The following is a 14,082-nucleotide window of genomic DNA, read 5'->3' as shown; positions in this document are numbered from 1 at the left end:
TATCTAATTCCAGAACATTTCATCACCCTGAAAAGAAACCTCATATTCATTAGCAGTCTCTTCCCATTTCTCCCTTCCCATAGCCCCTGGAAACCATGAATCCACTTTGTCTCTATAGATTTGCTATTCTGACATTTCATATGAATGGAATCATATAATATGTGGCCTTTGTGTCTGGCTTCTTTCACTTAGCATAATGTTTTCAAGGTTCATCCGTTTTGTAACATGTATCAGTACAGTTGGCCACCCCGAATCCATGGGTTCCACATCCATGGATTCAACCAACTGCAGATGGAAAATATTAAAAAACAAAAATTCCATAAAGTTCCCAGAAGCAAAACTTGAATTTTCTGTGCATCAGCAACTATTTACATAACATTTACCTTGTATTAGGAATTATAAGTAATCTAGTGATGATTTAAAGTATTTGAGAGGATGTGTGTAGGTTTTATGTAAAGGATTTGAGCATCTGTGGATTTTGGTATCCAAGGGGGGTCCTGGAACCAATCTGGATACCAGGTGACAACTGTACATCATTCCCTTTTATGAGCTGATAAATCCATTGTATGGATATACCACATTTTATTTATCCATTCATCAGTTGATGGACATTTAGGTTGTTAACATTTTTGGGTTATTATGAATAATGCTGCTGTGAACATTTGCGTACTTGTTATGTGTACATATGTTTTCAATTCTCTTGAGTATATATGTAGGAGTGGAATTGCTGGGTCATATGGTAACTCTATGCTTAACATTCTGAGGAGCTGCCAGACTGTTTTCCAAAGAGGTCGCACCATCTTACCATCCAATCAGCGATGTACAAGGGTTTCAATTTCTCCATGTACTTGCCAACACTTTTTATCACATTTTTTGTTGTCACCATTGATTTTTTTAGACATCCTAGTGGGTGTGAAGTGGTAAAGATTTATTTTTCTTCTTGAACCACGTTTCTTGCCTTGGTGTCCCACTGTCAGTCAGTCAACCAACTGATCGGTCATCAATCAGTCAACACAGGATCCATTCCCTATATCCTGGCTATGTTCTCTGAAGGATACAAAGAAGGTTAACATCCCCCACTTTAGGATCTACTCTCTCTTTACAAAACACAGAGGAAAGTTAACTCAAAGCAATCTATGGTCAGTACCAGAATTCTTACTGGGGCATCTGGGGCCTTTTAGGGTCTGAGTTATGTCTGCCTCTCCAACCTCATCTCTCTCCACTTATTGACCACTGCTTCCTAGCTACACTGTTCTTGCCACTTTTTTTTTTTTTTTTTTTAATATTCTAAAGCTGTTTTCTGCCCCAGAGCCTTTGTCTTTGCTGTTCCTTCTCCTGGAGAGCTTCTCACCCAGCATCTACCATGCTACCGTATTCTCTTCCTTTGGTTTCAGCTTTAAGGTCACCTTCCCAGGGACACCCACCCCATCACCCAAGCCAAGCCTGGCTTGCTGTTCTACGTGCTCAGATCACCATCCACTTTTCCTTATTGCAGTAGGCATGGTGGGGAATGGAGCTGTGAGGAGGTTCTGAAGCCAGGCTGCCTGGTTCCAGTTCTGCCTTTGATACTTACTAGCTGTGTAACCTTAGGCAAAATACTTGACTTCTATGGATATGACTATAATAGAACCTAGCATATAAAGTCACTGAGAGGATTAAATGAAGTAGGTTATTTATGTTACTTAGAACTTGATTGGCATTCTTTAAATACCAGCCCTTACTATCACAATTATAAATTAAACAGTTTTTTTTTAATTGAAGTATAGTTGATTTACAATGCTGTGTTTGTTTCTGGTGTACAGCATAGTGATTCAGTTATACACGCACACACACACATACACACACACACACACACACATATATGTATATATGTTCTTTTTCATATTCTTTTCCATTATAGTTTATTTAAAGATATTGAGTACAGTTCCCTGTGCTATACAGTAGGACCTTACTGTTTACTTTTTTTTTTTGCGGTACGCAGGCCTCTCACTTTTGTGGCCTCTCCCGTTGCGGAGCACAGGCTCCGGACGCACAGGCTCAGCTGCCATGGCTCACGGACTTAGCCGCTCTGCGGCATGTGGGATCTTCGCGGACCGGGGCACGAACCCGTGTCCGCTGCATCGTCAGGCGGATTCTCAACCACTGCGCCACCAGGGAAGCCCCTGTAAGTCTGTTTCTTAAACAGTTATTTACATAGATTTGAAAAAAGGCAACTATACTCCAATAAAAATTAATTAAAGGAAAGAAGTATGCCAGCCACCCGGCAAAGCAACAATGCGGGGAAGCGAGAACAGGGGCTGCAGGAGCCAGCCTCCTCCCTCGCCCTAGTTTTCCCTGCTGAAGATGCAAGAGGCCCGAACTCCGGACTCTGCGCTGTCTTGGCTGCGAGACCCGCTCGCGTTCTGGGCTCTTCTCTTCCCCCGCAGCTATATGCGTTCCGGGTTTTGCGGCTCACCGCCCCTCCCTTCCCAGGCTGTAATCCACTTCCGCGTTTTGTTCGGTGCCCGGGGCGCCGGGGCTTGGAGGCGGTAATGCGCAAGCGCACAGGAATCCGGCCAGGGCTGAGCGCGCGGCTGGAAGGTTGCGGGTGAGGGAAGGGTCGGCCCCGGCGGGGGTGGCGGGCCCGGGGTGGGGTCGAGGCCCGGGTCGGTGTGGGCGGGGTCTCGGTGAGGACCTCCGGGCTCCCAGGGCGCGCGGGGACCGGGCGGCCTGGGTCGGACGGCCGTGTGGGGCCGGGGGCGGGCTCGGGCCGCCGTGACGCGGGCGCTGCGCGGGGCCGGGGTGGGCGGGAGGCGGCTCCTCCTCGTCGTGAACTCTCGGTGACCTTGGCTAAGTCACTCCATCCCCCTGAACCGGCGCCTCCGTCTGTAACGTGCGAATCACAAGCCCTGGCTACCAGCTGGGGCGGTTTTGAGGCTCGGTGGCTGGACCCCCGAAGGGTACCTGGAGCGGAGGGCGGTTCCCCAGGGACCACCCCGGCCTCGGTGAGGGAGAGGGGTCTTCCTCGCATAGCATTGTTACAGATTTTGGGGAGGAGCTCTCACCTGTATATTTTTAAAACTCCAGAACATTATGAAGTCGTTGCAAAACTTTTGTTTAACACAAACGAGACGTCAAGGGCTTCCATGAGGCCCACGTTAAGCAGCTGTTCCTGGGATGCTCACGCTACTGCTGGAGACGGCTCTGGGAAGCTTTCGAGAATGGTGTGCAGCCGTAGAGACCCTTAGCTTCAGAATTATTAGTATTTGTAATTCCTCGTGTTTGCCAAAACCCGTCCCGCCCACGTAGGAAATTAGGGCGCTGGCCAAGCAAGTTTAGTATCTGCCTTGGTGAACATTGGAGTCCCTCGGCTTTGCAGTGGACCAAATTGTAGAGATTGAGGATAGAGGTGGTGCTATAGCCTTTTTTGGTGGTGGAGTGGGATCTCAGGAACCCTCCCTACGTGGGCAAGGGTCTGTAGTGTGATGGATACTCAGTGACGAATGCTAGAAGGTCACAAAAGTAAGAAGCCTGTTAGATGTTCTAGGTTGGAAGAAATTCTGAGCATTTGAATTGACTTAAACTGGAACTTTTCACTGCAGGTGACTAGCATGCAGGTACCCGTTCTCTGACTTGCTGCCCTTCTTCTGACATGGCCCACCGCGGTGGGGAGAGGGACTTCCAGACGTCAGCGCGGCGCATGGGCACCTCGCTGCTCTTCCAGCTTTCGGTGCATGAGCGGGAGCTGGACCTGGTGTTTCTGGATCATAGCTATGCCAAGCCGTGGAGTGCCCACCCAGATGCCAGTAGTGCCCGCCCCACCCGCATGCTCTTTGTTACTCCCCGGAGGCAGCACGAAAGTACCATGTGAGTTTGGGCTTCTCTCCTAAGGGTGGCCATTGCCCTAACTGGGCAGTGATCAGATTTGGAGATTAGAGCGGATTTTACTGTGGGAGATGGTAAAGGGGGGGTGGGGCTTGGATGTTTAATTCAGGCATCACTGTTAAACATCGTGAGGTTATCAGGCCTATATGTGGACACCTACATCAAGACATCTAATGAGTTAGGAAAGCAAGATGTTCAAAGGAAAGCAAACAACTTAGATAACAGGACTTGTCTGGGAAGAGGAATTGAAGAGGATTGTTTCAACTGTGAAGAAAAAGACTGAAGAGTTGGCTTTTAAACACTGCCACCTAGGATTAGACGCATTCCTTCAGTCCAGTGATCTGGCTCCAACACTGGCAGCAATAGCCTTTCTATGGTAATTCGATTTGCTTTCCTGGCTTCACCTGGAAAGTTGAGGAGCATATGCCCCAGGACCTTGCTTTCTGTCTTAGCTTGTTACAGAACTGTCACCATGGGTTGGTCTTAACCCTTCCTAGGTCTGGTTACATATTCAGCCCGCCTACATTATAGGGTAAGGACTTTTTAATAAATTTACCATGTAATATGTGATAGAATTACATTTGGCCTAAATAAACTCATTTAGCAGTTCTTTTGACCTTTAAGGTGTTCTGATTACTGGTGTTTCAAGATTTGTTGATATATTCTATTTTGATGCTTAAATCATGCCCTTAATAATTTTATAAACTTTTATTGGGAAGAGGTTTTTTTGTTTGTTTGTTTTAATCTGACCTGATGTTTAATCTTTCCCCTGGCACAGGTTTTAGGTTTGTTGGAGAATAGAGATCTCGTGTTTTGCTTTTTTAGATCCCCCAGTGAGCCTTAATGAGCTAGAAGTACCATGATGTGTGTGTTCAACACGTGTAGAATAGTGGTTTTTATTTCTTTTCCCAGTGAGGGCAGCATTTTGTTGGCCTGCTTTGAATGTACAGGGCATGGGGTCTGTGACTTTAGGGAATAATCCAGCATAATCCTGATGCTTCTGGCCTAGGGCATAACTGAAGAGCTCTTTTAAATAGAATTTGAGGTCTTTCTCTTAGTTATGTAATAGCTTCTTGATATTGAGACTCCTGTGTTCATATCTCATGATATTTTCTTAAAGTGAGATTTTGTGGATTTGGTCATTTCAGTACTCAGAAAATTATGTCCTTTTATAGACTGGCTCCACATATTGGCCCTGAAAGTGGGAGTTTGGCATGTTTTAGGAACTCTTTTCAGGCCATTGGGTCCAGAATGTGGTTGCAATGGGGGTATAAGTGGGAGCTAAGGGAGAAGTTGGCAGAGGCTACCTCATGTAGGAATTTGATTCTAAGAGTTGGTAAGAAGTCATTGAAGGATTTTAAGCTAGAGATTGGATTTTTATTTGAAAAGATCACTCTGAATTTTTGTTGAATAGATTATAGTGCAGGAGTGGAGTAGATAAGACCTGCTAGAAGACCATTGCAGTGGTTGGGGCCAGAGATCATGAGCCTGATGGAGCAGGAATAGTAACAGGTGGAGAAAAACGGTTGGCCTTGAGGTGTATTTTGTAGGTCCATCCAACATGCCCTGCTGTAGTGAATTGGAAGGAGTAGCCAGGGTTAAGGGGAAAGGCAACATTCGGATGACTCTTAGATTTCTGGCTTGAGCAGCTGGGTGGTGCCATGAGTCGGGGAAGGCTTGGGGAAGATGTGGTTGGAATGGTGAAATCAGGAGTTCTATTTTAGGAAGACAAGTCTAAGTATCTTGTCCAATGTCTGGTCCACAGAAGATAATCAGCTCTTTCACCCACCACCAAATCTAGCTGCACATTATTTCACTTCATTTCCTAATGGTGTAATTATTCCAGCCATTGGGAATGGATACAATAACATCCTTGAGGTCAAAAAGTTAAAGTGATGTTCGGTAGATAGCCAGTGGGCCAGTTTGATTGACATCGGATTTTGGGTGACAAAGTTGGTGCAGTGAAGGACCCTCATGGCACTAGGATTTCTTTAACATTTTAAAATATGAAAGATCCTTCAGGTATCCACTTATGTTTGTTTCTGTTGTAGGCTCCTTACAGAGTGAGTAAGCTAAGGCGTCTGCATTCCAGGTGATCTGTCTTAGACAATCATAGGCTTTTATAGCATATCATTAACTACCAGTTGACTTGCTAAGGAAAGGGCAAGTTTGTATGAATTTATGTAAAACTCTAGACCAACACCGCCCGACAGAACTCTGTAGTGATAGAAGTGTTCTATATCTGTTCTGTCCAACATGGTAGCCTTAGGCAGATATGTCTGTTGAGCACTTGAAATGTGGCTTGTGTGACTGAGGAACTGAATTTTTAATTCTGTTTATTTATTTATTTATTTATGCCACGCTGCACAGCTTCAGGATCTTAGTTCCCCAACCAGAAAATGAACCCAGGCCCTCGGCAGTGAAAGTGCAGAGTCCTAACCACTGGACCACCAGGGAATTCCCTCTAATTTTTATTAATTTAAATAGTTCCACGTGGCTTATACCTACTGTATTGGAAAGCACGTTTAGGCAATCAACTATATGCTTAGGGAATATATTTGTCCTTTTAAAAAAAATAGCTCTTTGTCATTTTTGCATAGGTTCATTTTAAAACAACTTTGTGTTCCCCCAGCACATACCAGCATGTCAGAGGGCAGAGATCTAGACAAGTGTGGGAAAGATGACTTTGGATCATAATTTTCTTGTGGATATAATATGCTTATGCATACTTTAAAGCTGATTAGGGACTTACCTGGCGGTCCAGTTGTTAAGACTCCCCGCTTCCAATGCAGGAGGCGCGGGTTCAATCCCTGATCGGGGAACTAAGACGCCGCACGGCGCAGCCAAAACACATAAATAAATAAAAGCTGATTATATTAAAGAGACATTTTTGGCAACCAGATGATCGTTAAATACCTGTGTTGTGTGAAGTACGTGTGGCTGGTATTTCCTCACTTCTTTACAGCGAGTCAGATGTCCCAATAGATGTGGAGACAGTCACGTCAACCCCTGTGCCACTTTATGACAATCAGAAGGCACGCAGCGTGATGAATGAGTGTGAACGGCATGTCATCTTCGCCAGGACCGACGCGGATGCACCTCCCCCTCCGGAGGACTGGGAGGAGCACGTCAACAGGTAGGCTGCTTCTGAGAAGACCGGGCACTCCAGGGTTAGTAGTCACCGCACTGTAAATGCGTATCGTTTTCACTGAAACACATTTATTAGGGGCTTATTTCATCTGTAGCCACACGAGTCAGAACGTTCTCCTGTCTCTGCATGATAACTCTCAGCTCGCTGTGCGGTGAGCTTCTGGGGAGGAGAGCTTGTGTCTCAGCCATCTTTCGATCCCTGACACCTAGGACATTGCCTGGCACATAGTAGGCATATAGTAAATGTTGATTGAACAAATAAATGAGTTAAATTTGATAGGCGTGACCTGCTCTCTAGCATATACAGTACATGTTATGTTATGTACTAACATACGTGTACGTCTGAGTTACCCAGACTGCTAGAAAAAGAAACCCTGTTAAATAAATGTCCATTTGTATGACACTGTATTTACATTGTCTGTAATTAGGGTAGTGAAAACGTTCTGGAGTCGTACGAAAAGCTAACAGATGTTTGATTTGAGTGACTTTTAAAAATAGATTTGTAGGGCTTCCCTGGTGGCGCAGTGGTTGAGAGTCCGCCTGCCGATGCAGGGGACACAGGTTCGTGCCCCGGTCCGGCAAGATCCCACATGCCGCGGAGCGGCTGGGCCCGTGAGCCATGGCCGCTGAGCCTGCGCGCCCGGAGCCTGTGCTCCGCAACGGGAGTGGCCACGACAGTGAGAGGCCCGCGTACTGCAAAAAAAAAAAAAAAAAAAAAAAGATTTGTAGTCTGTGGTTTTGGGGGAACACTTCACCCCACTTTGATGAGTTTGCTGCCTAGTTTTTTTCGCTTACAGCCTACTCGCCGTGGGGACCCAGCACTCCTCTTTAGGTCATTTGTTGTTCATTTGGCAGATATTTATTTATCTTTTATTTATTACATAAAACTTTATGAAGATAAAATTTACGTACCATACAATTCACCTATTTAATGTGTACTATCAGTGGTTTTTAGTATATTCATCCCCACAGTCAATTTGATGAACATTTTCCTTAACCCCAAAAGAAACTACATACCCATTAGCAGTCACTTCCCATTTCCTCCCAACCCCTCCAGCGCCTAGCAACCACCAGTCTACTTTCTGTCTCTCTAAATTTGCCTTTTGCAAACATTTTATATAGATGGAATCATACAGAACGTGGTCTTCTGTGACTGGATTCTTTCACTTAGCATAATGTTTTCAAGATTCATCCATGTTGATGCATGTGTCAATATTTCATTCCCTTTTAATGCTGAATGATATTCTATGGTATGGATGTACCACATTTTGTTTATCCATTCATCTGTTGATGGATATTTGGGTTGCTAACACTTTTTGGCTATTACGAATAATGTCACTTTGAATGTTCATATACTTGTTTTTTAAAAAATAAATGTATTTATTTATTTATTTTTGGCTGCGTTGGGTCTTCGTTGCTGCCGCGGGCTTTCTCTAGTTGTGGTGAGCGGGGGCTACTCTTCGTTGCAGTGTGTGGGCTTCTCATTGTGCTGGCTTCTGTTGTTGCGGAGCACGGGCTCTAGGCAAACGGGCTTCAGTAGTCTTGGCATGTGGGCTCAGTAGTTGTGGCTCGAGGGCTCTAGAGCTCAGGCTCAGTAGTCGTGGCGCATGGGCTTAGTTGCTCCGCAGCATGTGGGATCTTCCTGGACCAGGGCTCGAACCCGTGTCCCCTGCATTGACAGATGGATTCTTAACCACTGGCCCACCAGGGAAGTCCCCATATACTTGTTTTTGTGTGGACATACGTTTTCATTTCTCTTGCATATATACCTAGGAGTGGAATTACTGGATCATATGATTACTCTGTCTAACTTGTGAGGAATTTTCAGATTGTTCTCCAAAAGGGCTACATCATTTTACATTCCCACCAGCGGTGTATGAGAGTTCCAGTTTCTCCACATCTTTGGCAACACTTGTTTTTAATCTGTCTTTTTCTTATTATGACCATTCTAGTGGGTATAAAGTGACATCTTATTGTGGTTTTAATTTGCATTTCCCTCATGGCTCTCTCTATATGTATTTACCTACTAAGGGAGTGTTAAGATCTTTATATCAGGGGTTGGTAAGTGGTAAACTTGCCATAATGTTGGAGAGCTCTTACTTTATAATAATGGAAGAAAAAGAAGTAATTTGATAGCAGGAAGGGTAGGAAAGTTTGAGGCTAATTGGCATGGTTTATGAGTTTGGCTGGAAGCAGGGAATGAGACTGAGCTGGTGTGCTTATGTGATTAGGATAGTAGCTGTTGAAGGAGGAGCAGTTCTGCACCTTGGCTGAAGAGCTTTTGCAGAAGTTGTTCGGGGTCTTCAATTGGAATTAACGTTGTGCCCTAAGAAGGGGAAGTGCTCTCTAGAGCTTCAGATAAAGAGGAAAACTGCTGTGAATGAAGATCAGCTACTAGAGTATTACCGGAGTCAGTGAATTCAGGAAAGTAGTTTATCACCATTGTTACAGTTAATAGTACTAAAAATACTGACTATGGTAGTAACAAAAAAGAACTACCATTTTTTGAGTGCTTTCTAGGTGCCAGGCATTGTGCCAAGCGCTTCATATGCATTCTCTCTTTTAAATCTCACAACTCTCCTAGGCATATCCCTTCTTCATCTCTGTTTTACAAATGAAGAAACCGAGCTCAGGGAGTTGAAGAAACCTTAGGAAGTAGTGGAGCAAGGATTTGTTTAAAGCGAGCAGTCTGACTCTGGAGCCCAGTGTTCTCAACTACTATACGTTCTCTTTAAGGGTAGTAAAAAGAGAGACCAGTTAGTTATGGCTGAACAAGGTGGCCTCACACTTATGTGTCCTTTATGGTGTTGGTTGCCTTGTCCTCAGTTTGCAGTTTCAGAAACTGCATGGGAGAATTGCATGAATTTTTCGATCAGTTCGCCCATGGTCATGATCAGAAGGTTTTGGGGGACTCTTCATGTTTACCAAAGTCATCAGAGACTTAATAATACATATGAATACCAGTTTCTTAATTTATAAGGAGAGATACAACTGCAAGGCAGATGAGACACTGGGGTGGCCTGGCCCAGAGCATTGATTCTCAGTAGGAGAATCTGGGAAGCTATTCTGTTTGCACAGTGGATGGCGAGTGGACAGTCTGCACAGGAGGTGCCCTCCTTCAACAAGGTAGCTGGATGCACCCATCTTTCCTCGAAGCAAGATGGGCCCACAGAGTTAGGCCAGGGCACACCTCCACCTGCCCAGTCCGGCAGAGAAACACTGACAGATTCTAATCTTTGGCTTGTCTTTCTCCATGTGGACCTCCATCCCTGTGTTATGACATTGCCACAGATGGATATGATTAATTAGCGCTCAGTTTATCTCAGATTATTTGTCTTTTAGTGTCTGATGAGATTTTGGAGGCGTCCTTCTCCCATTAGCAACAGGCTTACAAACCATCTCTTCAGGTAGGTTACTTTTGCACACAGTTAATTTCATTATTTGATGGTACTTACTGACTTCAATTTCAGAGGTCACCACTTTATGACCTTGTCCCCAAGTTCTGGATCTGTAGCCTGTTTGGAGGTTGCAGTTAGTTCTCTCTGCTTGATTGTAATCATCTTGTTGCCATTCTTTCCCTTGATTTGATTGTTAAATTGCTGCTTCTTTTCTTCCTGTATAAAATCATGTAAAATTACAGTTTCCCACATCAAGAACTCATGGACTATATAGGACAGCTCCCTAGAAATCTGTTTTTCCTCAGAGAGATTACTGACCTCTCTTATCAGTGGATTCAGAAACTTAATTTTCTTTTTTAGTGCCCTATTTCACCCTCTTGAATTATTTTAGTAGCAACTGCCTTCAGATAACTTTCTATGTTTAGAAAATGAAGGCCCCCCCACCCAGCCCGAACTGACTCTGAGTTTCTCTAGTAATGCCTGATATTTCATGAAGCAGTTTAATATCCCTCTCTTCTTGATTTAATTGTCTCGATCAGGGGTTGGCAAACTATGGCCTATGCGCCAAATCCGGCCCATTGCTTATTTTTGTATGGCCCATGAGCTAAGAATGGTTTTTACATTTTTAAGTGGTTGAAAAAAAATTTTAAAAAGACACAAGAAATTCAAATTTCAGTGTCCATAAATACAGTTTTATTGGAACACAGTCATGCCCACTCATTTAGGTATTGTCTGTAGCTGCTTTTGCACTACAGCTGCGGAGTTGCATAGCTGTGATGGAAACCACATGGCACACAAACTCTAAAATATTTACTATCCAGTCCGTTATAGAAGAAGTTTGCCGACCTCTGGTCTAGATTGCGTTCTTGTGTCTGCATGCCAAAATCGTGTGACCTAGAGAACCTTTGAAAATGTTATACATTTGCTGGTGTAGTAATGTTGTCCCCAAGAAGTTGGACCAGCTTTTTCCCCCAGATGTTTGTCAAATGCCAAGTTTAATTAGATGAACAGCTTTTCAAAGACATTTAACAAAATACCGCTGACATATGATACTTTGGGGCGTTGCTCTCAAATGGATTTTAGGACGTTGTCAACATTTCAGTAAAAGAATCTAGTGTCCTAAAGCAGGTTGTCTTATCTTAGAAATCAGAACTTCTGAATTCAATTGAAAAAAATTCTTCTTTTCTAAATTTGCTCTAATTATGTCTCTCAATATTATATGTATCTATATGTTAATCTCAGATGGATGTTTGAAATTTTGAGTTCAAGATCTTTGAGTTGTTTATTTTCCCTCCCTCTCCCTTCCTCTCTCCCTGCCTCTCTCTGTCCCTGTCATTCCTCTCTTCCTTTCTCCTGGTGTTTAAGCAAAGAATTTTATAATCTGAAAAAGTAAGTGTGACCTTTTTCTTCTCTCTGATGTTCTTTCTGTCTCTCTGCTTGCCTTCTGGTTTAAAAAAAAAATCCTTTAGACATTTTAATATTGAATTAGTATCAGAGAAAGAATTACCTTTGAAAATATCAGGTTCTGGGACTGATGTGACTTTTTGGCTGCTTTGGATAAGAGGAGCCAGAAGTCAGAATGTCATTTGGGTTCAGTGGGAGCGTGGAGAACATTAGTGTCTGATCTCATCTAAGCAATGGAGAGAAGGCATTTTTGCACTCATGAAAATTGAATAGGTTTAGGTGGGGGGAGCGTGTTGACTCACCACAGTTCCCATCAGCTATTTGACTGTTTAGACTTGTATTTAAAATTCTGTCTCCTGTTTTTAAATTTTTCCTTAATTATATCTTTTGCATGCTCTTAATCTTGGGTTAGATCATTTTTTTCTGCCCACTTAATTTTCCAGCCTCCCACGAAACTGGCAAAATATAGAGAACATGTTTCAGTTCTTGGAATCACTTTGTTATATATCCAGCAACAATCCTAAGAACTTTTTCTGGGGATTTTAGATTCTCAACATCGTGGTTTTTCAATCTAATTTCAGCTGACATTGGTGTATGGTAGTAACTTCTAAATAGCTTGTAGTCCCCTTCCCATTTTGTTCACATCATTTTCCTTGCTCCTGTCATTTCGGGTTTCAGGATAAATGTAGAGTAAGAAAAACAAATAGAGAAAACATCCTGTTGTATAATAAAGAACAGGATAATTTTGGAAACACTGTCGGTACCTCATAAATAAAAATTATACCTCATTCTCTGTCCTTGGGATTAAGGTTTGCAACATGATCAATGGGCTTTGAGAAAGGTCAAGAGATTGTTGAACATGAAGAAATTGTATTCATTGTTTAACCTGTTTGATCATCACTGAGCATTGCTGCTGGGGGTAAGGCTGCAGTATAATACTGCTTTCAAGATGTCGCAGGTTCTTTATACATATTATTTTCACAGAACTGAAATTCAAAAATTTTAACACATCTTTCATTTCCACTTCAAGAGATTTATCCTTCAGAGATACTTGCACAACCGTGTAAAGATATGGATAGAATAGATGTGTGTTTGAGTGTATTGGGGAGAGGAGGGATGGTCACTGTGACTGTTTATAATAGCAATAAAAGGGACACAACCTAAATGCCAACCAGTAGGGTAGAGCCAGCCATTAAAAGCAAAGAAGTTTATTAAAATGGAAATATCCATGTATCTCCAGAGAGCTTTTTTTTTTTTTTTTTTTTTTTTTTTTTTAAACGGTACACGGGCCTCTCACTGTTGTGGCCTCTCCCGCTGCAGAGCACAGGCTCCGGACGCACAGGCTCAGCGGCCATGGCTCACGGGCCCAGCCGCTCCGCGGCATGTGGGATCTTCCCGAACCGGGGCACGAACCCATGTCCCCTGCATCGGCAGGTGGACTCTCAACCACTGCGCCACCAGGGAAGCCCCAGAGAGCTTTTTATAACCACTTGTGGACATCCTCTGTCTCCTCCCACCACCACCAAATCCCCAAGCCCATCCAAGAATCACTATACATATGAGACATGCTACTCATGTTAGTGTGTCGTACATTTAAATAATGTGAAGGAAAATGAGATTATGAACCAGTGGGCTGGAAGGTGCTGGTTCCCACAAACCTTCCTGGTCCCAAAGTATCCTGAGTCCCAACTTGGAGTAAAAGCTTCTACTCCCCTACCTCCCAAATCCAGAATCTCTCTGAATATCAAGGCACAACAAAAACTGACCAAATCCTAATGAAGTAGCAGAAATTAAGCCAAGAGAGCTATGGGAAAATAAGAAAAAGAACGATTCCAGGAAACCTAAGACTGCTTCTAGTATGCCACAAGGGGTTATGAAAGGATGGGAGGCTTTGGAGGTTAAGGCGGATTGAGCTTTGGCAACAAAGCTACTACAGGTAGAGGGTACCCCTGAAGAATTCTGTGATCCTGGACTTCAGCTTGCTCCCATCAGTAGTCATAGCTACCTGAGCTTTTTACTGTTAGAAGGAACCGTGAAGATCATCTAGTCCATCTCTTTTACAGTCAAGGAGACTGAGGGCACACAGCCAGCTCCTGGCTCATAGCTAGTGTTCTCCTGGACTGTGTAACTGTGGTAAGTTGTCAAACTGGAGACGTGGTAGGTGGAGATTTTATTTTACAGAAGGAAAGGATAATGGGATAACTGTGCAGTGTGCATAACAAAGGGTAATTTGCCTTCCACCTGCATGTTTACTGGGCCTTGTTGT

At 43.6% G+C, this 14,082-nt stretch overlaps 1 protein-coding gene across 5 annotated transcripts in view; it reads left to right on the top strand.

The window, feature by feature from the left end:
- Window positions 1-2,513: 2,513 nt before the first annotated feature.
- The window catches only part of KANSL3 (KAT8 regulatory NSL complex subunit 3), a 41,702-nt gene continuing 30,133 nt past the window's right edge, over window positions 2,514-14,082 (top strand). For 4 of the 5 annotated variants that reach the window (XM_082672889.1, XM_082672888.1, XM_082672887.1 and 1 more), the window contains exons 1-3: window positions 2,514-2,587; window positions 3,582-3,846; window positions 6,830-7,000. In XM_082672889.1, the coding sequence (XP_082529015.1) occupies window positions 3,632-3,846; window positions 6,830-7,000 (386 nt within the window). In that variant the 5' untranslated portion in view covers window positions 2,514-2,587; window positions 3,582-3,631. Of the gene's footprint in view, window positions 2,588-3,581; window positions 3,847-6,829; window positions 7,001-10,356; window positions 10,422-14,082 lie in introns of those variants that run through there. The other variant, XM_082672890.1, reaches the window with a different exon arrangement.

The sequence above is a fragment of the Grampus griseus genome, assembly GCF_964374135.1.
Source record: "Grampus griseus genome assembly, chromosome: 15".
Lineage (NCBI taxonomy): Eukaryota > Metazoa > Chordata > Mammalia > Artiodactyla > Delphinidae > Grampus > Grampus griseus.
Note: the sequence above shows the minus strand (reverse complement) of the source record. Positions and strands in the feature narration are given on the sequence as shown.